The sequence below is a fragment of the Sylvia atricapilla genome, chromosome 2 (genome assembly GCF_009819655.1).
Source record: "Sylvia atricapilla isolate bSylAtr1 chromosome 2, bSylAtr1.pri, whole genome shotgun sequence".
Taxonomy (NCBI): domain Eukaryota; kingdom Metazoa; phylum Chordata; class Aves; order Passeriformes; family Sylviidae; genus Sylvia; species Sylvia atricapilla.
The window spans coordinates 38,295,200-38,320,979 of record NC_089141.1 but is presented as its reverse complement, the minus strand read 5'-3'; the positions used below and the strand labels follow the sequence as shown (position 1 = coordinate 38,320,979).

Here is a 25,780-nt window from a genome sequence, read left to right as displayed (position 1 = left end):
AGTCTGGCTATAGCACTTTATGACATAAATAATTATTCAGCATGAGCTAAAAATGAACTTGAAATTGATGAAAGTCCTAGAAATAGCTATTTGATATAAATAATAGCTATTTGATATAAACAATATCTATTTGATATGAACAATATGCGCTATTGACGGGGAAAAAAAAGAAAAAAGAAAGAGAATCCTGGATCTATTTTTGGCATATAAACAAACGCAACTTGAAGATGTCATGCCTGTGTTTAAAAATGTTCCTTCCTCTCATCACAAGCTTATCTTAAGAGGAAAGGACATTCCTACTTATAGCATTGACAAATGTTGTTCTGTGGAGAGTGTTTATTTCCCTCTTGCAATTATTTTGTTATCAATAAGATTTAAAAGTGGCTTCCACAGCTTCCAGGTCTGGCATCTGCTAGGATTAACAAAATATTTTTTCCAGTAGAGAGAATTGGTGTAAAGGGACATGGAACAACATGATTATTTGTCCTATGGAGCTTACGTATTTCTATATCAGTTTTGTATCTATTGTGCAGTTTCATTTTGGGCAAATAATTAAACCAGATTAATACTGTAAGGCATGGTTTCTGTGTTCTAAAAAAAGAACACAGACAATTCATTTCTCTGTGACCAGTAGATGAAAAATAGAACATCATGCAAAACCTTGTTTTTAGTAGTAGAGGCAAATTACTCCCTGTGGACTTCTACACTGTGAATTAGCTTGAGGTTTGAAAATGATTTACTAGCATTCCTTGTTCCCACAGTAGTTCTGTTATATGTAGAAAAATGACTAAATATTTCAATCCAAGTTCCAGCAATGAATTGGATGTACAGCTTCTAGAATGATTTGCTTTATTTGATGCCAGGTTACCTTTACTATCAAAGGTGTTTCTGTGTGCCATCATTATTTTGGAAAGAGGAAAGGACTGTTTTGTGTTCATGGAAAAGTAGAAGTAGTTTAGTATTTTCCAAAACACAGTAACTAAGCAACTTCCAGGCCTGAATGGCTATTCTGTGAGCTATCAGAATCCTTAGCAAAGAGACACTCACTCCTTGAGAAGTTTCATACAGTTGTTCAAGGAAAAGACAGCTTATCATCAGGGGGAAAAATGAAGATCTACTGACATATCCCAAATACATTGATAACAGAACTTTCATACTTGGCCCTAAAAAAATGAAGCCAAATTTATATCTCAGATGTTATTGTCCTTTTTTTTTTGGTATATGTGTGTACGTACATACATACATACATACGTATATATATATATATAAACCAGTGCAACATACTCCATTCCCATGTTTATGCCCACTAATACTCATCTGCTGCTTGCTACCTTGACTGCTCACTCATGTCAATGCCCCTGGCTTTCAGTGTAGTACAGTTAACAGAGCTTAAAAATTTTAAGTTGCAGTGTCACGAGTGTATTAGCTCTGCCACTCTTCAGCACAACACCAGGGCTGAAGCAAGATGTGGATTCATGCTGATAACAAGGAGGCTTAGGCTAGAAAAATCTAATCCCAGAATAAAAATCCCCATGAGACCTTTTTTGACACTAGATTACTGGGAAGGGGTCTGATTACAGGAACATCTTGTCTGATTCCCTTGACATTTTCTAACAGGAGATGCCTCCTGCCTGATGTGGAGGAAGAATCTTGGAAGACCTGTTTGGAAACATTCAAGACCAGTAGGTAATACTGGATTTGCCAAGATAAGCCAACTAAAGGACAGAAGTCAAGGAGAAGTCTATGGAGGACTTGCCTGATGGATTTAATGGGTGGTCTGAAAGTAAAAAGCCGTATGTTACAGATTTGAGGAGCAGAGAGGCTTAAAGTCAGTCCTCTGAAGTTAGACAACAATGGTGAAATGCTGGAACTTCTATTCCCATGTGTCTAGAGACCAGATAGATAACTGCACGTGCTAGAGAGAGAAGTGTGCAACCTGGATCTATGACTCATTATAAAATTATTGTCTGTGAACTTCTTGTTCCTCAAAAAATCACATGTAATTATGTGACAGATGAAGAGGAGGAAGGAATCACATACTGTGAAACCTCTGACCAAAGATTCATTCCTGGGTGCCTTTAACCCTCTTTTCTGAAATTATTTTCTTCATCAATACATTATTTCCCAGACATTGACCAGACCTCACTGAAACAACTCTTTAAAATGTGAACTTGCAAAGCCTATCTTTTCACACCTGCAAAAAGATTTGCAATATCTAGAAACCTGCTTCACAGCCATTACCCTGTGTCATTGGCTTAATGAGCAACATAGCAAAAATAACTTCATCAGAAACTTCACGCAATGCTACACTTTTACAGTCAAATACTCTTCAGCAGACCAAAAAGATTTTTTATTTGGTTGCTCTGATCCTCACTTATGTACTCACTTGTCCAAAAACTTTGCCTTTATTTCTGGATATTGAAAAATATTTAGTAAGCTCTCTCTGTGCAGATTAATAGAATGGTTTGAGTCGGAAGGAAACAAAGATTATCGAGTTCCAGACCTACTGACATGGGCAGGGACACCTTTCTCTGGACCAGGTTGCTCAGAGCACCATCCAACCTGCCTTAAACACTTTCAGGATAGTGCATCCACAACTGGTATATAGTCTGAAATGAAAGTATTGATAGTAATATAAAACAGATAATAGCATTTTTAATAAAAGCTTGCAGATAAATTAAGAAAGTCTGGTAAAAGAAATCCAGGCAGAGCAGATAGCAAAAAATATTATATTTAATAGATTTAAAACTTTGAGATAATTGTTAATTTGAACAGATTTGGAGTTCATTGTTTTAAGAAAACATTTTTTAACATTTCTTATATTAAAAGACACTAAATTTTTATTAATTTGTGTGACTTAAATATATGTAGCTTCATTTTTTTAATTTTGTTTCATTTAGAAATCTAGATTTTTAAATGGACTTTCAGCTGAGTTGTTGCATGCTATACTACAGATGGAATGAATGTTTAAAACTGAGCTATAAATCTCTTCCAAACAAGTCAACAGTAGAATTATTTAGGCAACATTAAATATGACAAAATGAACAGCATGTCTATCAAAACAGCCTTGCTGTCATTCAGTAATAAAATAAACATTGTTAAATTATTCTTATCATTAACTAAGTATATTTCGAAAAAAAACATAGTTTTGGCATTACCAAAATGACATAACCTAGCACTTAAAAAGAATGTTGGTATATTATGTGTATGTTACTATTGGAGAGAAATAGCTTAAGTATAAAATAGTCTTTCAAAAATACAGAAAAAACAAGCAAATGTGTAATAAGAAAAATTGTCTATCAGCACTGTTGTCTCTTGATTCTTTTGATTCAAATACTTCTGTACTGATCCACGTGGTTTAAAAATAACCATAGTATAAATAAAGGGATGTGTAAAACTTTTCTTTTTTTTAGCAAAACTATCCTTTTAGCAGTCTATATAGCCCTTATTTTAAAAGCAAAGATTAAAAACTCTGGTAATCTACAAGTACTGCAATAGCCCACATCTAGTAACTTGTTTTAATGAGAAATAAAATATGATTACTCACTCAAAATTGGCTGCTGGTGCTATCATAATACAAACTCTATTTTTTTTTTTTTCTGACTAGAGTCAGAAAACCAATGAAATGTGACTTTTATATGGAAAATAAAATAGCAGTCTGGTGTAATGCACAAACAGAAAATGCACTAAGGAAAAGGCTGAAGTGAGAGGGTCAGGTAGGGTGTGTGTTTTATAAACAGTTTAAAATTTAAAGATCTGTGTGAAAGAGTGAGAGTAGAATTATTTTAAATGGAAGCAAGAAGACAACTTAGAGTTATATGCTAGAAAGAATAATAAAGGGGAAAAAAGCAAGATGTTTCTGACACTTGCACTTTTCTTGCTTTCCTCTGAGGCCAAAGGTCTGGGCTTATTGAAGAGGGCAGGAACTTACAGCTTTCCATGCCAATTGGACAAAGCAGTCCTGTATCATTTCTCAAACTATGAAAACTGTTCATTTTTAGGCTTAAAAAAAAAGGACATATTTCCATCTATGCCTGCCTTTAAGTCCCATATTTAAAATAATAGTGTTAAAATTAGTTATGACATAAGTATACCTCAAAGTCAGGAAGTGTTAAAGGATGTTTGGATGGCTGTCACTGAAGTGCTTCATTAGTGAATGTGTGGGGATGAAATTTAGAGTGCTTTTACATATTGACAGTATTACTTTAATCTCTTTCTAATGGGGAGTAAATGAAAGCACCAGAATTATTTATTTGAATAAAGTGCATGGAAAAAGAAATTGAAGAATGGACCAGTTGCCTCTAGATGTTCTTGGAAGCAAAGTCAGCAAAATTTGAAAGAAAATTAAAATGACAACCTCCTGTCACAGAATGCAGCATCTGAAAAGTTGCATTTCTGGAGCAGGAAAAGCCAGGAATGTTGTTATTTGTGCAAAAGTGGCAGGTAGGAAAATGATTTCTTCACCATAACTTTTCCAAAGAACAAGGTCATGATCTGTCTTCCTGATTTACATAAAGAATCTAAGATATGACACTGAGATGGACACAGAAAATCAGGATTATCTGGACTACAAACAGAAACCCATTGTTAGTTTTACAAAAAAATTAGTTTGTCTTTTTTAAATAAGAGAAGATAGGAGTGAAAACTGTATTACTCAAAAGCAAACATTAACATTCTGCTGTTTAGAATTATTTTTGTTAATTAAATTTGAATTCTTCCATTGTGATTTTTTTTCTTTTTCCATTCAATTACTTGATTATTTTAACAATGTTTTATGTAAATACTAATCAGGATGTAGCAATTCTGCAAATTAAAAAGAAGTATTTCTGTTGTTGGTAAAAGTTAAAAATGAATAGTTGTTAATACCTTGTTATTGCCAGTGTTTTTTTAGCATGTTTTTCAAAAAATATGATCTCCTGTTTTGTTAGGGAACAAAAAAATTAAGTACTTCTATAGAAATCATATAACTAAATGGGTGGCAGAAAACATATCTGCACGCTATATGTGAAAGATAGATGAAAGACAGAACTAAGGCATAAGCTGTTGAGTAGATGCAGCAGTGAATATGTCTATAAAACTAAACTCAGGACAGCATATATATCCAGCACAAAAGGCCACTAATTGCAAAATGCACGCTCTGATAAATATGCAGTAAATTTTATTTGGCTCCACGGTTTTTCATGTCTTGTTAAATCTCAGCAGTAAATCACTGATTTATGCAGTGATTTCCCAGCTGATGACTGATGATCATGATAAGAAGCATTATCTAGTACAAATAAGATCTTCAGATATTTCACTCCTGCATTACTTCGAATTCTTTAGCAACCACAAAGTCTATTTGTAAGTGGCATCAGTAACCTAATATTTTCACCTGTAACTGAACCAGCTACATATTGCTTGGGTCAGAATAAAATCCTTCTCAGATTTTTTTTTTTTTTTTTTTTTTTTCTGTCAAGCAATTATGGTATTTGACTTTAGTTTGAAGACAAAAGCTGCAGAACTTAAATTTATTTAATTCTTTCAGCTGTAGTGACTGACAGTGCTAAATAAACACTATTAATAAATCATTAATCAGTAACTAAAGACCAGGCTCTTCCTGGAATATACGCCAAATAGCTACTTCAGGAAATCTCACTGGAACATCTGTCATTCTCACAATTACAGTGGAGAGAGCAGAGTGTTTCAGACAACTAAATTAAACCATGAGAAAACTAGCAGCATACTGGTTTTGAGATGGTAATGACCTCTGTTGCCTCAAGTTTGCCTGCTTTTTACTGTTTACATTCGTTCTCACACAGTTTCAAGTAAACGATGTATATTTTTAAAAATTATTTATTTTTTACATATTTCTCCTCTGGGAGGAGAAATATGATTGATGATAATGTTCACCAATGAAGTCAAAGAAGTGGCTACATGTGTAGCCAATCTTAGCCTGCTTATAAAATTGTAAATATGGAGTCAGAAAAAATAAAGAGCTTTCCTGCTTAACCTCCTACTGCCTGTTTCATTCTTTCATGTCTCTAATAGTAACAGACCCCAGTGTTATTTACAATAAGAATTCAAAATACCAAGTTTCAAAATACTAAACAAAAAAGAACAGGTTATTTGTTGATTCAGTTTAGCAAATGGGACCCATGACAACCTAACAAGCAACAACCCCTACAGTGCATCAGGAATAAGAAAAGGGGACAAAAAAAGAAAATTATGAAAATTTATAGGAAGGAAATTTGATGCATTTCTACTTCTCACCTCAGCCTCTAGGTTTCAAATGGTGCCTGAAATGTCATTCATGAAATTATTACAATATCAAGCTGAAAGCAGTTTCAACTCAGCTGATTTGATTGTTCATTAATGTCTGGGAAAAGAAGATAAGGAATGTGCATGGTAAAAATAGCTGCCCATTACAATAGCAGCAAATGGATCAATTATCTTATTAGATAACCTTAAACTCCTTGATCATTCAGATGGTTTTGATTTTTTTTTGTTTATTAAAGATTAACACCAAATAAAAATGAGAAAATAACCTAATCAAAGTCTTTTCTGTCAACTTCACCTTCCTTTTTGAATAGTAATTGAATCTTTTTGAGAGAGTTTACTAAATCTCATGGTGCTGAAGACGGAAGGTAGCACTAGGTCTGATTCTTGCCTTTCAGTGGTGGTTGTAAAGGACAATGTGTGTCATATCTACTTTTTGCTGGAAAGTGGACTTTTAATCTGTAGCAGCTTCAATTTAATTCCACTAAAATGAGGAAAATAAGAAGGAATATGTTGGTTACTTCTCCAACCATAGCCAGAGTCTAAAAGGGCCTTGTTGGCAGCTATTGACTTGGCATTGTTTCTGACAGGAGAGAGCCTGGAGCCATTGCTTCTACAGAACAGACTCTTCCCTCATTTATTTCAGCATCTCAGGGAATCTCTCCATTTATTGCTTTTCTGTCCTCTGTCATATACTTCTTTCCTCATCTTTACTATACGAACAAAAGACTTGTGTTTTAGCCTACGAAAGTTCTTGTCTCACATTTGTTTTCTAAGCTACTGCTTACATTTATGTTGGGAATGAACTTGCAAAAGCTGCTGTTGCTAACGGCTCCCTCCATACAGGCTTATGGTCTCCCAGTTTTTGTCTGGACTGGTTTGTCTATGTCCTGTTTCCTCATCAACTTCACTGAACCTAAATAGATACAGCTGAAAAAAAATGTCAGAATTTCTCTTTAATTATTTGTGTATAATTTCTGTTGACCTGCATACTGAGGTCAATCTTGGTGTTAGTCAAACATGAAAAACCCACGAGAGGGGAGTAAGTTCCAGACACATAGCATCCAGTCAGTAATTAGGAACTGTTAAGAGAAAAATCTGAACAGAAAAAATCCAGTGATCAGTGACACATGAAGATCAAAAGGACTATAAAAACATTTAAATAGCCCCTCTGATGTAGTAGAGATAAGCTTTGAAAAGAGACTCTGGAAAACCAGACCTGCTGAACAATTTCAGGAATGATCCTCAGGAAAACTCCTAACGTCTTATGTTTTGTTCATCTTCAGGTAAATAAGAAGAATTGGTGTGTTAGTATTTCTCAGACTAACTTTGTGAAGTCCCTCCATAGGAGTTACAAAGATAAATCTTTCCCTTATTTTTTAATCAAGGCCATGCTGTTAGAAAATTGTATGTTTTCAATAAGCCATGAACAGTAAAAGCAAGCAGGATAGATGATATTTAGAAGAAAACTTTGGAGACAAGGGATAAGATGTCCAAAATGAACATCATTATGAAAAAGAACTGAAAAGAATTCAATACAGTGAGATTTTTTTCAATACACTATACAGAATTTGATAAGGTATTTTTGAAAGAACTCGACCCATTATAATTTTTTATATATCTCTAGAGAAACATCACTGAAGGAACATGTGTTTTAAGCAGCATATATCTGAAGAGGAAAGAACCTCTTTGAATCATGAGAATGGACTCAGTTCTGTCTGGCTGTATACTAACATTGCCAACATTATTCTTTGGAACAGTGATAGTAGTAACTTGAATAACTATTAGTAACTACCACCACAAAACTGAAATGTTATCAATTTCATCCTATATTCTGTAATCTGAATACTGAATAGAAGTAATTTAGGTTCAGTTTCTCACACCTTTCTCTCCCTAAACTCTTTTATCAACAAACACCTAAAAACATCTTGACAGGAATAGCAAACACCCATTCTGTATTAAGGCTGTTAGGTCAGGTAGAAACTATAGAGAAGGCACTGCCACAAAGTGTGTTAGGATATGATCAAGAAATTGTGCTCTTAGCTTCATGTATAAATTATGAATATGGGGGAGAGGAGAAAACTCTACTAAAGTTTGTTTATTCTCCAAATATGACATTTTGATAGAACAAACTGTAATTTACTGGATTATAGTATCCCAGTGAATAAATGGATGTGAATCTAGTAAAATTTTCAATTAAAACACCTTTCTTCTTTTTGTTTATGCAATTGGTACTTTTAATTTTGACAGAGACACTGTTAACTTGACTGAATTTCCGATCACAGAAATGGCTGGGCAGGGCGTTCATAATTAGCTACTTAGTCAATTGGTTATTTTGAGAGTGCAGTAAGGAATGTCTGTAAAAGTAAAATCCAGCAAAATAATGAAACCACAAATCAGGCATGTCTCATCTTAATAAACAATGAATTATGTTTAATTCAAGTCTAATTATGAAAGAATCTGTACTTACTTTCCAAGTGCAAAACACTCCATCTTAACAGTAGTTCCCCTTGCAGCTGTAACTGTGTAAGGAAAATGGACTTCAATTTTTGGTTCATATTCACCCATCACACCTGGAAAATAATGAATGTTTAAGATATGAAATAACGTCAGTTTTTCCATTATCACAGAAAGACCCGTGGCTTGATTTTTGAATCTGCCCAGCAGTAAAGCTGGTAATCAATGGAGATAGCCTCACTTGATCTGATATGCTGTGCTCAGGTCCAGTATACTAAAGTGCTCTTCAGTTTACCAGAAGCACAACACTGAGCTTAAAAAAAGGATTAATTTTTTTCAAACTTGGATTTATATTTAAATTTTCAAAGATTAAAGTGGGCAATCAATAGAAGAGTGAGAATTTTCATAGACCAAATCTTTGTTTACCAATATATTGAGAATTATGATGAATAAATCAACACATCATGCTGTGTTTGACTGAGGATCTTCTAAGCTCAGTAAAAAAACTCAAATTATGTAGGAGCATTTGTGTACATGGATACAAGCACAGATGTGTAGATATGCAAAATTCAGTTATGGCATTATCAGTGAGACATTTAATTTGGGAGATTTTTTTTCAGTACTTTAAGTTCTGTAAGATAGCATTCTAGGAAATGTGGAAATATTCAGGAATAGGAAAATATAAAAAAGGAAATCAATAAAGTTATCTCAGATTTACTGTAGAGTGATTGACAGCTTTGGAGAATCACAAGACCCTAGGAAATGAGAAATCAATAGGGAGGTGTAGGTATGTTTTATAAGGTGAGGTGAGACATTTGTATTTGATGCCACTTGGAGGAAATGTCATAATCAACGCAGAATGAGAAGAATATGACTCCAACAGCTGTGTTTGGTTAGGTGGAATTTGAGCTATGGGGTAGAAAATACTCAGGAACAAAGGCTGTATTTCACAAAGAAATTTTCAGATTTTTAGATGAGGAAAACAATTAAATCTGACTTGTTGAAAAAATAGAAACAAGGCAAGTTTAAATCTATAAAGAGCAGTCAAGAGTCTCCAAAAAATTCTAAAGCAAGCAAATGGGAACAAGAGATGAAAAGGAAGGAGAGAAAAGAGATCTTTTATGCAAGAAAGAAAAGAAAGTGTAAGAAGAAACATGGAAGTAGAAGAGTGTGAGTTTTACAGTTGAGAGGATAACAGCTGGCAGAGATAGATGGGAAAAACCCACAACCTACTAGACCAAAAAAAATACTTAGGACTGAAATTGCAAAACATACATTCCTAGCCTTCAAATGTTCCTTATGGGGCTCAGGAGTTTCCAGTGGGGCTGTGCTCTCATTTTCCCCTTGTCACTCAGGCTCCTGACGCTTGGTTCTGGGAGGAAGTCTGAACGTTTTGTCTGAAGTCCAAATGTTTTGTCAGGGGCTTAAGTCTAATTAGAAAATCTAAATGTGTCTCATAAGTGAATCAAATGACAGAAGCAGAAAGCATAAAATGCTTTCATTTCAAATCATGTAATTCTATAAATAATGTGGCTTTATAGATAGCAGATTTCTTTTTAAAAAATGTAATCCTGCAAGTCTTACATGTGCTAACAATACTGACCCATTTCCTCCAAGACATGACTAAATCAGCGTTTTGACATTGCTTTATGAAACCCTTTTTTATAGGGGAAAAAAAACCCCAAACATTTGTGTCCAGGCCATCAAAAAATGGTAGTCAATTAAAATTCTCCTTAGCCTAGACGAAAGTGGTTGCTGGTATAATAAGTCATAAAAATGTGTCCCCACTGGCTTGTAACACATCAATAAATTTATAGCTTAGTTATACTCCTCGTGACTTTGTTTACTGTTTTCTGATTTTTTTTCTGATTATGAATACTAGTGTATTCATAATGTATGTATTCATGTAACTGAGACTTATCTCAGTTAACCAATTACGTGGTTTTATCCGATATCTATCATATCTCATTTTAAATATGTCTTTAACAGACTGCAGACCCCCAGACCACTAATTCTTCCTAAAAAAGAATCTTTAATAAACATTCCTAGTGCCCATGTGGCACCTCTTCCAATTTCATTCTATCACTTTGAGATGTGAAGATGAGATCTGTACAACAATAATGAAGATGTGGATCTTTCCATTACACTACTGTTTTCCTTGGAAATTTTTTGTTCCACAAAATTCAGTTCTATTTGCTGTTTTGTGCTTGAACTGATGTTCGTACACCGTGGCACCTGAATCTCTTTACAGATAATAGCTAATAAAGGTATTATATTTTTAGGTTTAGGTATTATATAAATTTAGTGGTGGTGACATTGTTTATTTCCTATCTACCCTAACTCTGTTGTCAAAATATCCTTTTGCAATTCTTCAGGGTTAGTTTTAACTTAAAAAATTCAGAATAACTCTACATCAACAATCTTCTCTACTTCTCTGTTCATTTTTTTCCATATAGTTTATATGTTGAATAGAGAAGCCCCAGAAAAGTCTTTGCTGACAATCTCCCAGTTCTCCAAACTGTTTAGATACTCATACAATAGGTGAATTTTTTAAAATCTATTTGTTATAGAAAATGGGCTGTATTTCAGCCCCTCTAAGACTTTAGTTTCTTTGACAGCGTTTGATGGGTGACTCTGTAAAGAGCTATCTGAAATGAAACCAGCTTGGCCATTCCTGTTCATTTTCTCTCTCTTTAGAAAAGTTGTATACAGGCTCAAGCACGACTTCCCTGGTTTAAAGCCGTGTTGTTGGTATATGGCTGTGTGGTAAGACTAGTGTATGATAGTGTGCTAAATACAATCCTAATGATCACACATTTTAATGCATTTTCTATCAACATACTTGACACAGAAGTCAGATCTAGTGGTCTTTCATTCCTCAGATGTTTTTATGAGTCCCTTTTTTTGGAAAAAATCACCTCCACCTTTTCTATCTATCTTCCTTTTAGTCCTAAGACTCAATGAAGGAAAATAGTACATCCTGCTTCCTTCCATACAGAAGTTGGCCCTTGGGGCTTGTTATTATGTGAAGTGTCAATATTTTTTCAAATATTTCTTCCATTTAAACTCCAATTACAAGAACTTCAGTCCTGATAGGGGAATCTTTGATGTTCCCTTGTAGTGAACACTGCTGAAAATAGTTCATTTAGGTTTTATGGTGGAGTGTTATATTCTTAAGCTGTTCCTTTTAAATCTCTGACATCTGCTGACTGTTCATGCTCACTGAGAAGTTTTGTGCTTCAATGAAATTACAAATGGGGTGGTTTTGATTTTGGGTAAGGCTTTGTTCTGGAAAATAATTGTGTTGAGTTGTTATATAGTATTTAATATTTGCTCTTTTAGTCATGAATAAAAGCAGAACTTAAAAGAGGATTAAATTAGTCTTGCCTTTAAAATAATACAGTACATCTGTATCCATCTGATGGACAATATTATCCTTCAGATCTTATATTCTTAACTTTCATAAAGTCCCTTTGGTAAGCGCAATCTGGATGTGCACTGAATGCTCTTTGCATGTCATGCCATCATTTTATATTCCTAATGAAATGCTGATTGACTGATGCTTTTTACCACGTCCTGTTTTTCTGAGTTATTGCTACCCTAGCAAGTGACATGCCTGCAGCAAATGGCAGGAAATGTATAAAAATTACTGAGCAATTGCTGGTGTCCCTATGAAAATTAGGAAACAAAAGTCTATTATTGCAGAGTGATATTTTTCATCCTTATTATTTATGATTATTGAGACCATGAAGGCCATTATAGTTGCCTAGATATTAAGGGAATTGTTAAGACCTTACCTTCCCACATTACACTCTAATTGCTCTGCTGTGGCTGTGCTGCCTCTAGGCTCTTTAGCTTTCCAGCTTCTGTTTTGGTCACTACGAGTCAGTGATAGCAAAACGACCATCACCTGCATTTTCATAAAGTTTTTTTTTTTCATTTGTGTTAGATGCTAAAAGGAAATGGAATTTTTAAGAAATATTGAGGTCTTGAGCTCTGTGCACTGGAATCAATCTCTCTCAGGCTTATGTACATGACTCTCTCATGGAAGTTTGGCTAGGGCCATAAAAAATCCTCTCAGTCATTTTTTATACCCAGTTATCAAACATGAAATACAACAATAAATAAAATTGATCAGCAGAGAATAAAAAACATAATATATGATTTTCAGGCAGCTAACAAATCACTGAGCTCGCATGGTTTGGGCACTACAGAGCAATGGGATGTTGTTCTCAGTGCTGCTGTGCTCTGCCTTCCCATGAAAACAGATCCTTCCTGAAAATCCTTTATCTTTCAAAGCCTCACCCCCATCATTCTCTATTTTTTAGGCTAATTTCTTAGTTTACTACACTCCTTACTTCACAAACTTTGTCTGTCACCTGAGTTCAGATCTGCTTATAAAAGTACTGAGTTTGTGCTTGATATGAAACATACCTCTTCAAAATAAATGTAGTTTACCATATCTTGAGATTTGGTCTGGGCTTAGAAATGGGTTTTAAAGCCAAAATCTACTGTTTGTTTAAGTAAATCTTATCTCTACCCTTAATTCTGAAATATGTCATTCTACCTTAAACTTTCCAGTGTTTGGGTCTCTGCCCTTTCAGGCAGTGTCTTCTTGACTGGGAGAGATTTAAAAGCTCATAATCCTTTTGTTCTGTCTCTGATTGCCACTGATCTAAATGATTGAGCATATCCCAGGACAAAGCACAGTTTGACCTCATTAGAACCAATAGCTTGTTTGTCATCTAGCCAGAAAGGGACCTCAATATTTATGGAAGGGATCTCTCCTTCAGATTTTTTTTTACAGTGATGCAGTTATCACAAAGTAATTGTTCTCCAACCCAACTATAAAAAAAAGTATCCAGAAAATCAGGTTTACTTTTAATAAGGGGTTTTATTTAACAGGTTTTTCCTCCAACTTCACTGCAAATCTGTGACTTGAGTTCTACACTCTGCTACTCAGTATCTTATGAACCCTAAGCTATAATGTCTGCATTTCATTTTTCTATGAAAAAATTAAAAAAAACCCCATTAGGTAACAATGTGATAAATGTGATTACTGCAGCTAAAATTCTTTACATTACCCACTATGGGCCATTTAATGGAAATGGAGAATGGAATTAAAAAGCAAGATCAGTTTCATATTTTCAGTCCTTTCAGCTAAGAACAAGAGAAAGAGTACAGACAAGGTACCAGACATTATTGCTTTGCAAATGACTGCTCTACTTCTTCATTTAGTTGTATAATCCATGACTTATACAACCTCAGATGAAGAGTGTGGAAAAACTGAGATAGTATGACAGTATCCATACAATAAGATTCTTTTCCCTTCATGAGAGCAAAAAAAAATCTGACTGCTGAGAAATCATCACACATTCTCTTATTCAGTTGTTTAGAGGCTAATGATTCGTGCATTAATCTTCCAGATATTAACTACCCTCTTGCATCCCCCAAAACATGAAGGCTCCTTAAATCCTTTCAGCTTAAATGATTTGTGTTTGTTAAATACTCTTTCAGCAATAGCTCTTTAACTTCCCTTGGAGCCTAATTTTGAATGGAACAAGTTATAGTGAGTACTTGAATAAGTGGGCTGATAAACATTTAAGATATTTTCTATTTGAGATAGAAAAGATTCTAAGATTCCTGGCTAAACATCATCAGAATGTTTAGGTCAAAATGAAAGCCAAATATTTCCTATACCCAAGAGAAAGATTAGGCATGGATTGATACTTGCCATTATTTCGTTAACAAATGATAAAACCCTCCCAACTCAGTGACTAAGAGTGCTTATCTGAGATGTTTGCACAAAGAAGTCCCCAATCTTAATCAGATGGTGTAGGAATATTAACTTTATCCTGGATAAAACTCTACAGACAAATTTAATTTGGATTCTCACTAGTTTGGATCTTCCTCTCAGGTTTTGGGGAACCTCTTGAGGAGTGATAAACTCATCCTGCTGTATAAGAACTTTTATATAATTTTACAGATCAAAAGCTGAGTAAGGGAATGAGGATCTGTTATGTGAGTATGTATCTAAACTCGAGGAAATTTTGCCTAAGAAATTGCTTACGGAATGTTCATGTATAATTTCTTCTCCTATCTATAATCTGTAATGAAAATCAAGCACTTTCCCTGAACACCTGCACCATTAAATGCCTCCAGACATTTGTTTGGGAGAGCATTGAATACACACATTTAAAATGACAGTAAATTGACAGCACAAACTGAATTAATTCAAGTATAATGATGATACCCACCATTGTATCTGGTTTGCAGCAGAGATTTTAAATGCACTGGGAAGAATCTATTGACTCATCTGCTATTAATCTTGTTCTATATGGAAGGACCAGGGCCTGCTGTAAGTCCCTGAGAATTTACTGTGGGAATGGTTGTTTTAAGATAACTTAAAACCATAGCATTCCTTCCACTTAGATGTCTCTCAGCCAGGTTTTGAGCTATAAATTTACCATTTGAGAAGCCCTGAAAATGCTCATGTGAAATTGCATTCTGTAATGCACTGAACTAAGCACTAAACTGAACTAATATTAAAGTGCCAATATGTGTTTCATACGTTAGAGAGCAAATCCTATTGCATATCACTGGATGGAAAGAGGTCTTTACTGAAACATATCCTGATATGAAAAGAAAATTGGTAATTCACATTGTCTGGAAAAAAAATACCACACAAGAAGGGAATAAACTTTAGCTTACAGCTAGGGATAAGATGTTCATGTATTACTAATATTTGAGGAATAAATGTGACAGTCACATTTAGCAGGAAAAAAAAGTTTAAGGTTTAATACTAATTTTACTCTCATCACTTTAAAATCCATATTTTTCTCTTGCTTGATTTCACTAGTTCACCAGTTACACAGAACTCTGAACTCTGTCTGGAAAGCTCTTTCTAGAAATAGTATTACTATTTTGAAATATATTGTTATTTATAACTCTAAAACGTATGTACGTCATACATACAAATGAGCTTTCTGACTCTCAAGCATTGAAAACAGCTAAAAGCACTTAATTTTCAATTGAAAAGAGCTGTTTTAGATTGAAATAAAGGGAACTGAGTTCAAACCCCAAAGACACAAAAGCAATGAGATAGTCTCTGAATAAGCAATGAGAGAAATACTGGTATATTGTTTAATTCTTCAAATGAGAGGCCAAAATTTCTAGTATACAGATTGGGCTGCAGAGATTTCTGTTTAGCTGTGTTTGATGATGTTGAGCAGTTACTATGACCAAGTCTGTAGTTTTTTTCTATTTAGAAAAGTCTTTACTGGGTAATAACCTAGACTGCATCAGTTTCCCTTGTGTTTGTAAAATGGCATCTAAGCTCTCCTTCTGGTATTGGATGAAACCAAACTTCACCCTTTGGACATTCAGGGATGAGTGAGGGCATGTGTATGGCTTGTATACAGCATTACAACGTAAAGATTTGTGAATATACAGTTGTATCTAAACATGAAAACCTGAAAATTCTTGTAATTTTTCCAAGCAGCCATACACATGAAGAAAAAAAGGAACTCACGAGACTAGTCAAGATATCATCTTTCCTGGGAGGCGTAGGTTAAGAAAAACCACATCATGGTGATTTTTGTTCCATTTTGTTTTTACAGGGAATGAGATTGCATTGAACCTTGCACAAGAAATATGTGAGATATTTCTTTTAAGGATCAGTGGCCAATTTTTATTGTTTCTCCTTTCCAATTGCCTGATATTCATCCAGGACAGGCTCACAAAAGCTATTCAGAAACCTGGGAAATATTATTTAATCTAAGTTATTAGGAGGAGGATCTAATTTTTATGGGGTTTATAATTATCTTCCTGATGAAATGTTCACAGTTCTCTAAGAATCTCATTTGTTTTATAGGAAATGACCTAATTGTTTGTACTTCAAATATGACCTTCAGCCTAATTTTTTTCCTTGCAACCTGCAAAGTTGTTTTACAGGATGAAAAACCAATATTCCCTTTCCAACTGGGTGTCAGAAGTGCCAAAACTATTGTGATGTCCAAAGAGAGTATTTTCCTCACTTCTGATCAATTGGAACACTACTGCACGAATTGGTGATGCTCTTATATTCACTGTATCTTATTAACTGGAAAAAGCTTCCCAAATAAGAAAAATATTTTCAATCGAGACTGCTAATATAACCATGTAAAACAAAGAACCTATTGTTTCCTTAATATAAAAGACCCAACTAACACTAAAATTTCTCTGTCATCAAGTATTGAAATACCCATTCTTTTAGACCAAATAGCAACAAATCAATCTGTTACCTATTTGCTGTAGTTTTCACTTCCAGCAAAACTCCTGCTGCTGTTCAAAATCAAATTATTTTGCTACTCTGACAAAAATTCCAAAGTGACAAGGGATTTTTATTTGAATGTTATGCCATACCCTATGACTGCAAAGCAGCAGTCACTGGTGAATTTGTATCTAAAAGCCTGAGACACTATGATACATAACATTCAGGACCATTCTTCATAATCTGAAACCTTTTACAGTTGTAAATGTTACTGCCATTATGATTTTGTACAAAATTCACCAAGAATTAAAATATTATCAACATACTTTTGTCTGAAATCTTAATAGTTACAGTTCAGTGCAGCACCATTCTTAATCCTGACTTGAATTTAGAGGAACTTTTTTTTCAAGTTCAGTAATTTTGGTCTTTGTATATTTTGTATATGGACCAGTTACTTCTTTCTTTGTGCAAGTTTCATAAGTCACAAGGAGAAGGATTGAAACAAGATAACAGCGCAGAAGATGTGCAAGATGCTACATGGCTAGGATCTTGAGCTATTTCAGCTAATTTAAAAAAGCAACCACTGCACTTCCAGCATAAAGTATTTCTATAAGGTAATGGGAAGGCTTAGCAATTAAAGACTTAACTCAAAGCAGACCAAACTCAATGCAAACTTTTGCAGTGGAGTTCTTGCTGTATACTGAATCCTGGGACATAATTTTTCCCCAGCCTGTCCCTGTTTTCATGCTCTAATAGCCCCATAGCCTCCTGGGTTCAGCCCTTTTACACTGTCAAAAGGCCATTCCAAGTTTTTTTCTCTCTCTACATTTTTAGATTAAATATTTTACAAATAGTGTCCTTGAAATGTTGTGTGCTGTTTGAGGGTGTTCTTCAACTGTTCTACACCCTATATAAAACAGTCTGTAAAACGTTTATTGTATAGTAGGCCTCTATAAAAGTCTTTGCTTACCTATAGATTTTCTTGCCTATAAGTAAGAACAATTGCTGCTAACTGTTTAAACATTGCCAGAACAGGCTTTCAAATAAAAAACAAAGTAACTATTTTGGGAATTAAAAAAACCTCAAGCCAAACCATCAAACCATCAACCCTCCCTCATTTTATTATATGCACACTCTTTCTTTTTTTTTTTTTCTCTTTTTTTTTTTTTTTTTTTTTTTTTACTTTCATTTAATTTTTTATTAAAATAAGACTACACTGATATATCTTAATCCTGATATTCATCCTATCATTTTGACAACATTGCAGGAGGACCTTGGCACAAGAGCAGAACAAAAGAGACAACATTCAAAATAACTGTAATTCATGAAGGATATATTTTCAGTAGAGTAGAGCAGAGATTGTGGGAACACTTTAATTTTCAATTTTCAGAGTGACCCATCATTAAAATACTTCACTAGAGTTTTACAGGAGAAACATATTTACTGTCAGGTAATGGCTGTCCAGGGACTTTGCAATTTTATCAACTTGCCCCTGGAGCAAACCTTGCATACATTCATGTTTCTGTCAGTGTTATCAATGTTTGTTATCAATCACTAAAGGACAAACTTGATTTTGCCCAGACAGTTTGTCTCTGCTTGAAAAAAATAATCAAAGTAGGATTACTTCAGGTTTGATTCCTGCCCTGGAGTACTGAGTAAGAAGAGCTCCTATAGTATCTGTACAGCTTTCATGGACTTGCACAATTCAAATACACAATATTACTGAAAAACCTTGCAGTAAAACTCACATGAAACAGGGAGGGTTACAACCCTGTAAACTCCAGAAAACCTAGCACAATTAAGTCACAGCTGAGTATGTATTTTGAATCCCTATTAAAATTCAGGTTTACTTTGGTGTCTTCTAGATTTCAGCTCCATATGAATAGTCTTATTAGAGGACAAAACAATTAATAAAAGTTGGAAAAAATTAAAAAAAAAAAAAAAAAAAAGAGAAAGGCAAAGAATGACAGGTCAAAACCATTAGCATTTATTTAAACAATTTTTAAAAAATTCTACGTATTAGTTAGTTAAAAATTGTCAGCAATCTTCAACTAAGTCTGCGAAACTGCAAATTTTGTTCTGTCTTTATTTATTACCTTATTATGCTACACTGGGGATTTTTATTGCTTGATTTCTATTATTTGGGAATTTGTTATGATTTCCTCCAAATTTTCCCTCATGCTGGTAAAGACATCTTTAGATAGCCTAAACAAGCAACATATTCCAGAATTTAGGTTTAAAAAGCACATGCAGATCACATTTCATCATGGAAATTTAGAAATTAACATCCTTAATACCTTGAAAGCTATACACTATATTATTATATAAGACTATTAATTGCATTGAATTAATCAGTAGAATGAAGACAGAAAAAAATTCAGTTCCCTGGTTCACGTACTATGAAGACATGGAAGAAATCTGAAAGTCAGTTACATGAGAATATATCTTGTTAGACATACCAACCTCTGTAGGTTAAACTAATAGAACACAGTAGAAAGTATCTTCTGATGTCTGAAATTGTCCAGTGGTGTGGGTTTTTTTTTTTTTTTTTTTTTTTTTTTTTTTTTTTTTTTTTTTTTTTTTGGTGTTGTTTTTGGTTGTCTTTTTTTTTTCCCCCCCCCTCTGGAAATTTTATCATAGCAAAGCTACTATGCAGTATCTGCACAGAGCTAAAATGAAAATTACATAATTCACTACTGTACAGTAATAATGTTAAAATAACATATTTTTCAAAGAAATAAAAAAGATAAGATAAACAACTAAGAAAAACTGGAATAAAAAATGTGTGAACTTGAAATAACTGTCTTATGCTCTCAAACATCAAATGTTTTTACTCTCTAGGTTTCCATTTCATAAATTTGAAAAAACTTTTTGTTGTTTTTATGAGTCAAGAAAATTTACTGCTCTCAATCAGCATCCAGGCCTGTGAAGATATAATTTAACAAAGCTGTTTATTATTTATAAACAGTTTATTATTTATAAAAAGTTATCAAATAATTCCTCGAAGGTTGTAATGCTATAAAAGATAGTTAATGAAATGATGCATATTTTTTTTATTTCCTGCTAAAATTTTTATCTCCTCAGAATTTTAGGCTGTTTTTATAACTTGGCTTAAAGTGAAATTGAATTAGATGAAATGATTGATTTTCAAGGACATCTGAACAAATGAGGTATTAATTTCATTCAGAATCTATTGAAGGATTTCTTGATGTTTTTTATTTAATTTGCTTCATATCAAGCAGCTAAGCTCCCCTTGGAGACACATCACAGAAGAAATAAAACATTAATAAAATCCCAGTAAGTTCTTACAATCTTGAGGAGTTTGACAGAATGTCTTAATAGTATTTCGTTTCTTTCTCATAGATAAATAGAGACCAGTGTTGTCATTGAAGTGCTCTTTGTCACAAACTGTCTACTACTCCCCTGGGCATAGGTACTGTATACACATCAAAATTTAAGAATGATGATAAATAAATCAACTAGAGTATTTTGGAGTAAATGATATATATGTTCTAGGCTATATAAATTGCTTTATTTATATGGAGCTATTTGTAAAAGCTGTTTAAAACCACAAGCTCTTGTGGTTTCTAACAAATGTGCTGACTGCTTAGAATAATGTCAGTTGTGATGCCAACCATTGGAACTTAGAAAGATGTATTATTTTTAAACCTAAGTGAGTATTTGAAAAGTTCAAAGTAATTCAAGTAATTTTATGATAAAAACAAAAAAAGCTTGAAAAGCAGTATTTAAAAGCATATAACACAACTCAGCAAACATAGAGTCAAGTATATTTTCAGGTAATCTGATGTTTGTTTTATTGCTATTTTTAAGTTCTCACTTCCCTCTTGGAGTCTATTGCTAGCTGTTTCTTTCTTCATAAATTACTTAAATTTTCTTTAACTAGTTAGGACTACTTTTCAGCAGTTAGTCTGCATTTTGGCACATAGAGAAGGCATACTTTAAAAAGGTTGTAATCATCCTTTAATATTTGTCAATGGACAAGGCAATATTACCTAAGGCCATTTGTATGAAAATGAAAATGTACAGTATGATTTATGGAAATTTTTATTATAATCCCAGATAGTTTTTAAAAGGCCCATGGTATTGTGTTGTGTGCAGGAGATAGAACCAGAGAGATGTCCTAAATAGTATGATTTAGCAACCAGTATTTTCCTTAACAATTTTTTTCAAGATAAGTTTATGGAGAATGCAAGGTTTGGTAGAAAGTTGAGATTTCTTCGCTGAGAAACTTGCTCGGTCATACAGGAAAGCAAGCAATTTACTAAGAAATACTAAAGGATCCCATGAATAAAGGAGCTTTTCATAAATACCAACAGATTAAAATTAAAGCATGGAAGCCTAATAGAAATTCATGTGTGTGAAAAAATGAATCAGGAAACTAGCAAACTGTTGAGGATCTGTCCATCTCTGTGCAAACACTTCCCCAGTATTCCAGCACAGTTCTCAAGGTTGGATTATCACAGTGGTGTGACAGCCAGCCATGAAACAAAAATTTGCTGAAGGCTGCTATTTACTACTCACTTGACATTTAAAAAAATCTGCAGAGTTTTCCTTCATAGATTTTTTTTCTTAGCTCAGTGATGTATACTGCTGCCTTTATCCTTATTTGCTCTCTCAATTTCTTACAATGTATTGTGTGCCTATGTACAAGATGGATAATTAATCTGCTGAATTTCTGCACAAGATGGAGCCTAATAAAAGCATGAAGAAATATAATAAAGAATAAATAGACTAAGATATTAATAATAAATATGACAATAAAATTAGTTTTTTTCAGAGTCCAAAGAGATTAAAAAGGCAGTAAATGTTTAGGGGTTTTAAATTTGAAAAAAAAAAATTATCAAAAAGATCAAGTTCTCTGTGTTAAATCAGTAAAATTAAACACCTGAAACTCAATAACTAACATAGGTGCCAAACCAGCAAAAAATAAGATAAAGTGATAAATTAAAAGAGTAACTTTTTGCTGCAGAGGCTGCATGCTATGTAGAAGGAAGTTTAAATTTGTTACAACAAACAAACATTAACTTAATTTCATTCTAATTGGAGAACACATTTTACATTTACTCTATTAAACTAAGTCATCTCTGTTTAAATCCAGATTTTGAAATATGTCTGTAGCACAGGACTAGTATTAGTTTGAGAAAAAGCTATAAGCAAGACGAAAGAAAGCTCTGAAAATTTTCTCTCTCTTTCTCTCTTTGATTTATACAAGTATGCATTCACATATGCTGAATTGCTGTGAGGAGCTAGAAAGAATGATTGAATGTGGAATGTCGTGGAAAAAAGGAAAATATCAGCCATTTTCTCTCTTCCCTTGACACATGGCAGAAGAGATTGACACCCATCTCTCTGGAAGCTCTTTTCAGGCAGTTGTAGAGAGTGATAATCAGCTCTCCTCTGGGCTTCCTTTTCTCCAGGCTAAACCACCCCAGCTGCCTTAGCCACTCCTCATCAGATCTGTTTTCTAGACCTCTAGCAGTTTGATTGCCCTTCTCCGGGCTCACTCCAGCACCATTGTTCTTTTTTCAAGTGAGAGGCCCACAACAGGACGCATAGCTGAGACATGGCCTCACCAGAGCTGAGCAGAGCAGGACAATGTCTCCCTGCCCTGGTCCTGCTGGCCACACCATGGCTGATCCAGGCCAGGATGCCATTTGCCTTCTTGGCCACCCAGGAACACCTGGATCATGTTCACCCTAGCACCCCCAGGGTCTTTTCTGCTGGGCAGCTTTCCAGGCCCTTTGCTCCCAGCTTATAGCGCTGCCTGGGGCTGTTGTGACCCAAATATGGAACGCAGCACTTGGGTCGTCCTTCTGATCACTCTTGTACATGGGCCTCATATTTGTTATTTTCCAGTCAACTGGGACTTTTCTGGATAACCAGAACTGTTGGTAACTAATTGAGAGTGGCTTGGTGGGCTCTTTCACCAGCTCCCTCATTACTGTTGGGTGCATCCCATCCAGGTCCATAGAGTTTTGGATATCTAATTGGCACAGAAGATCACTCACCATTGCCTCCTGGATTATGGGGGTATCACTCAAGTCCCCATCCCTACCTTCCAGCTTTGGGAGTTGGATATCCCGAGTACAACTGGTTTTGGTATTAAAGACTGAGGCAAAGAAGGCATCAAGTATATCAGACTGTTTGTCATCCTCTGACAATACAACATTCTGCACCCAGAAAAGGATGGAGATTCTCCTCAGCCCTCCTTTTTCTGCCCGTGTATTTAGGGAAACATTTTGTGTTGTCTTTTGCCGCAGTGGCCAAATACATGAATGATCTCCTGGCATCCTGCAGAAGGGTCTGTATGCCCCATGTGGCATTTGCCAGTTCCCTGTGGATGTCCAAGGTGCCTGAGAGTATCAGTGTGACAGTAGCCACCCGGGTTGAGGCAACTGAACTGAGCCCTAAGGAAATAGACATTGCCTGCAAAGGAGACATGCTTCTCTCTGTCATTGACAGAACATGAGAATAGCAAGGTGGAGTATTCTTTCTAAACAAAATACACCAAGAGGTGTTGGTTTCCACCTCAGCCTTCGCAGGTTCTAAATCTTCTCACAATGTCTGGATGTTTTGAAAGAAACTGCCTCCATGAACAACACTCCTTTGCCAGTTGCTGCAGAAAATGCTTGCATATGCTGAAAAACAGTAAAATCATGCTTCTTAAATTAATTAGAGTATTTTTACTTTGGCATTTTTCTTCCATGTAGTCCCTAGAAATAATGCTTTTCTTACCATCATTTCTCAGTGTCAGAGGTGTAGGAGGACTCAAAACTCTGGCATTTGTCACTGTGTTTTTCACCAGGCATATGTAGCTGCCAACATCAGATGTTTGCACCTTGGATATGTAGAGATTGCCTGTCTCCTGAGAGATGAAGCGCCTGCTGTCTTCTGCCACAAAAGATGGGAATTCATTAAATACCCAGCTATAGATGATCTCTAAAAAAACACACAGAAAGAAAATAAGGTAAAGTAATTGCAGAAACAATATTGTGCCATGTTAATAGATACACTAAAATAACGTTCATTAGCTTTATTTCAATAATCTATGGGGAAAAAAAGTTAAAGATTTTAAAACTTTTTATTTGTTTGGTTTAGAATTGGAGAGAATATTTTTCTCCCCTTGGGATTTTGAAAATAACATAAATGTTGAATACACAAGCTCCTTGTGAAGGCAGATTTAGTTCAGGTAAAATAATTTAATTATTTTCAGACTCAGAAAACAGCAATAAGATATTAGATAATTCCCTTTTCTAGTCTTTTGAGTGAAACCAATAATAATATCCAAAGAATTTTTTTTTCAGCTTGTTCACATTTGCAGGGAAATATATTAAGGTGATTCCTACAAAGCTATGTATGACTTCTGCAAGTGTATGTGTATAAACAGGTTTCATTCCAAATGTCTGTTTTTGAAATCACTGGATTGTAGTAACTGCTCAACCAAACTTGTAGGTAATATTACTGCCTACGGTAATATTCAGTCTTGTACATCTGCTTCATTGAAGAATTTCTTAACCCTTCCTTTATGCAGCTTAAATCCTTATGATCAATGAATAATTCCCTAATCCAAAACTACCAGTGACTTTTAAAAATAGCAGTTAAATCGAGTCCCTTGGTTCTTATCTTTATCTTTTACGAATCACCTATTCTATTTACCTGAACATTATATACTTTTCCCTTTATACTCATAATAATTAGTTGAGGAAAAAAAAGTTATTTCCTATTATTCTCTATGAGATTATATCATGATTTAATAATAACCTAGATTCATTTATGCCTCAACAGTAGAAGTATCAGTGAAATTAATGAGATTCTGATTTAGCAGGATGTTTCTTGCAGGGAATTATTCATGTGGAGTTTCAACAACTCCAACTTTAAAGCCTTAACTCTAAGTGTACTTCTTTACACATTGTTCTCCTTTTGCATTTGTCTACCATTGTTTCATTGTTTCTTCACACTTTAAAAAAAATATTGTTCGCTGTCGCCGACCGCCCAGTTCCCTGGCAGGGGCCTTCTGGGTGCTGCCACCTTCCCAAGTGAGTTGCCCAATGAGAGACGGCCTCAACCCAGGCGGCACAGGCACTCCTCTAGAGTGTCAGCTCTTTTGTGAGATCGCAGAAGCGATCAAGCCTGTCAGCTTTTGCCAGGCTGTAGCTGCTGAAGCAACTTCCTTCCAGGCAGGGGTTTACCCAGGTGGCATGGGAGAAACCACAGGGGCCAGGGGTCTTCTTCAGGAGCCTTCTTTACTCTCCGACAACTCTCCAAGGAATAACCCCAAAGGTCTCGGGAGCCGGATTTTTATTCTTAACTCAGGGGGTGGGGATTACTAAAGCAACCAGTAGTGGTGCGGATTGAAAAGTTAGCCAATCGGAGAAGGGATCCAAAAAGAACCAATCAGGATACAGAACTGAGGGGAAGACACAACAACCAATCAGGGGTAAGGTAATTAACATACCCGGAAGTAACTTTAACTGCCAACTTCAAACAACAAGGGGTTAGACAACTAGGTTAGAGAAATTCAAGGGCTAGACACCCTCCATGGGAGCGCCGGGAGCGTTGCCCTTTCTGCATAGTCTTTGGGAGCCTCCACAGTTCACAACTTAAACTAGCACATTTGCTGTAAGGTTATTTGTTCTGTAATCTCCCCTCTGTATAGCCTTCAAAAAGCTGGCTTCAAAATGAGATAAGCCAAAGCTAGTCCAAGAATGTAAAGTTCCCACTACAGCTCCAAACTGCTCCACTGATATAACAAATTCCAAGGTTTTAGACTGAAATTTCTTGAGTGACTACTCAGCT

The 25,780-nt window shown here is 34.9% G+C and overlaps 1 protein-coding gene across 1 annotated transcript in view; it reads right to left on the bottom strand.

The window, feature by feature from the left end:
• Positions 1–25,780, bottom strand: part of CNTN5 (contactin 5) — a 605,619-nt gene that overhangs the window by 139,376 nt on the left and 440,463 nt on the right. Inside the window, exons 8-9 of the mRNA XM_066312958.1 lie at positions 23,720–23,923; positions 8,726–8,828 (exon numbers count right to left, since the gene is read on the bottom strand). Coding sequence (XP_066169055.1) covers positions 8,726–8,828; positions 23,720–23,923 — 307 coding nt within the window. The remainder of the gene's footprint in view (positions 1–8,725; positions 8,829–23,719; positions 23,924–25,780) is intronic.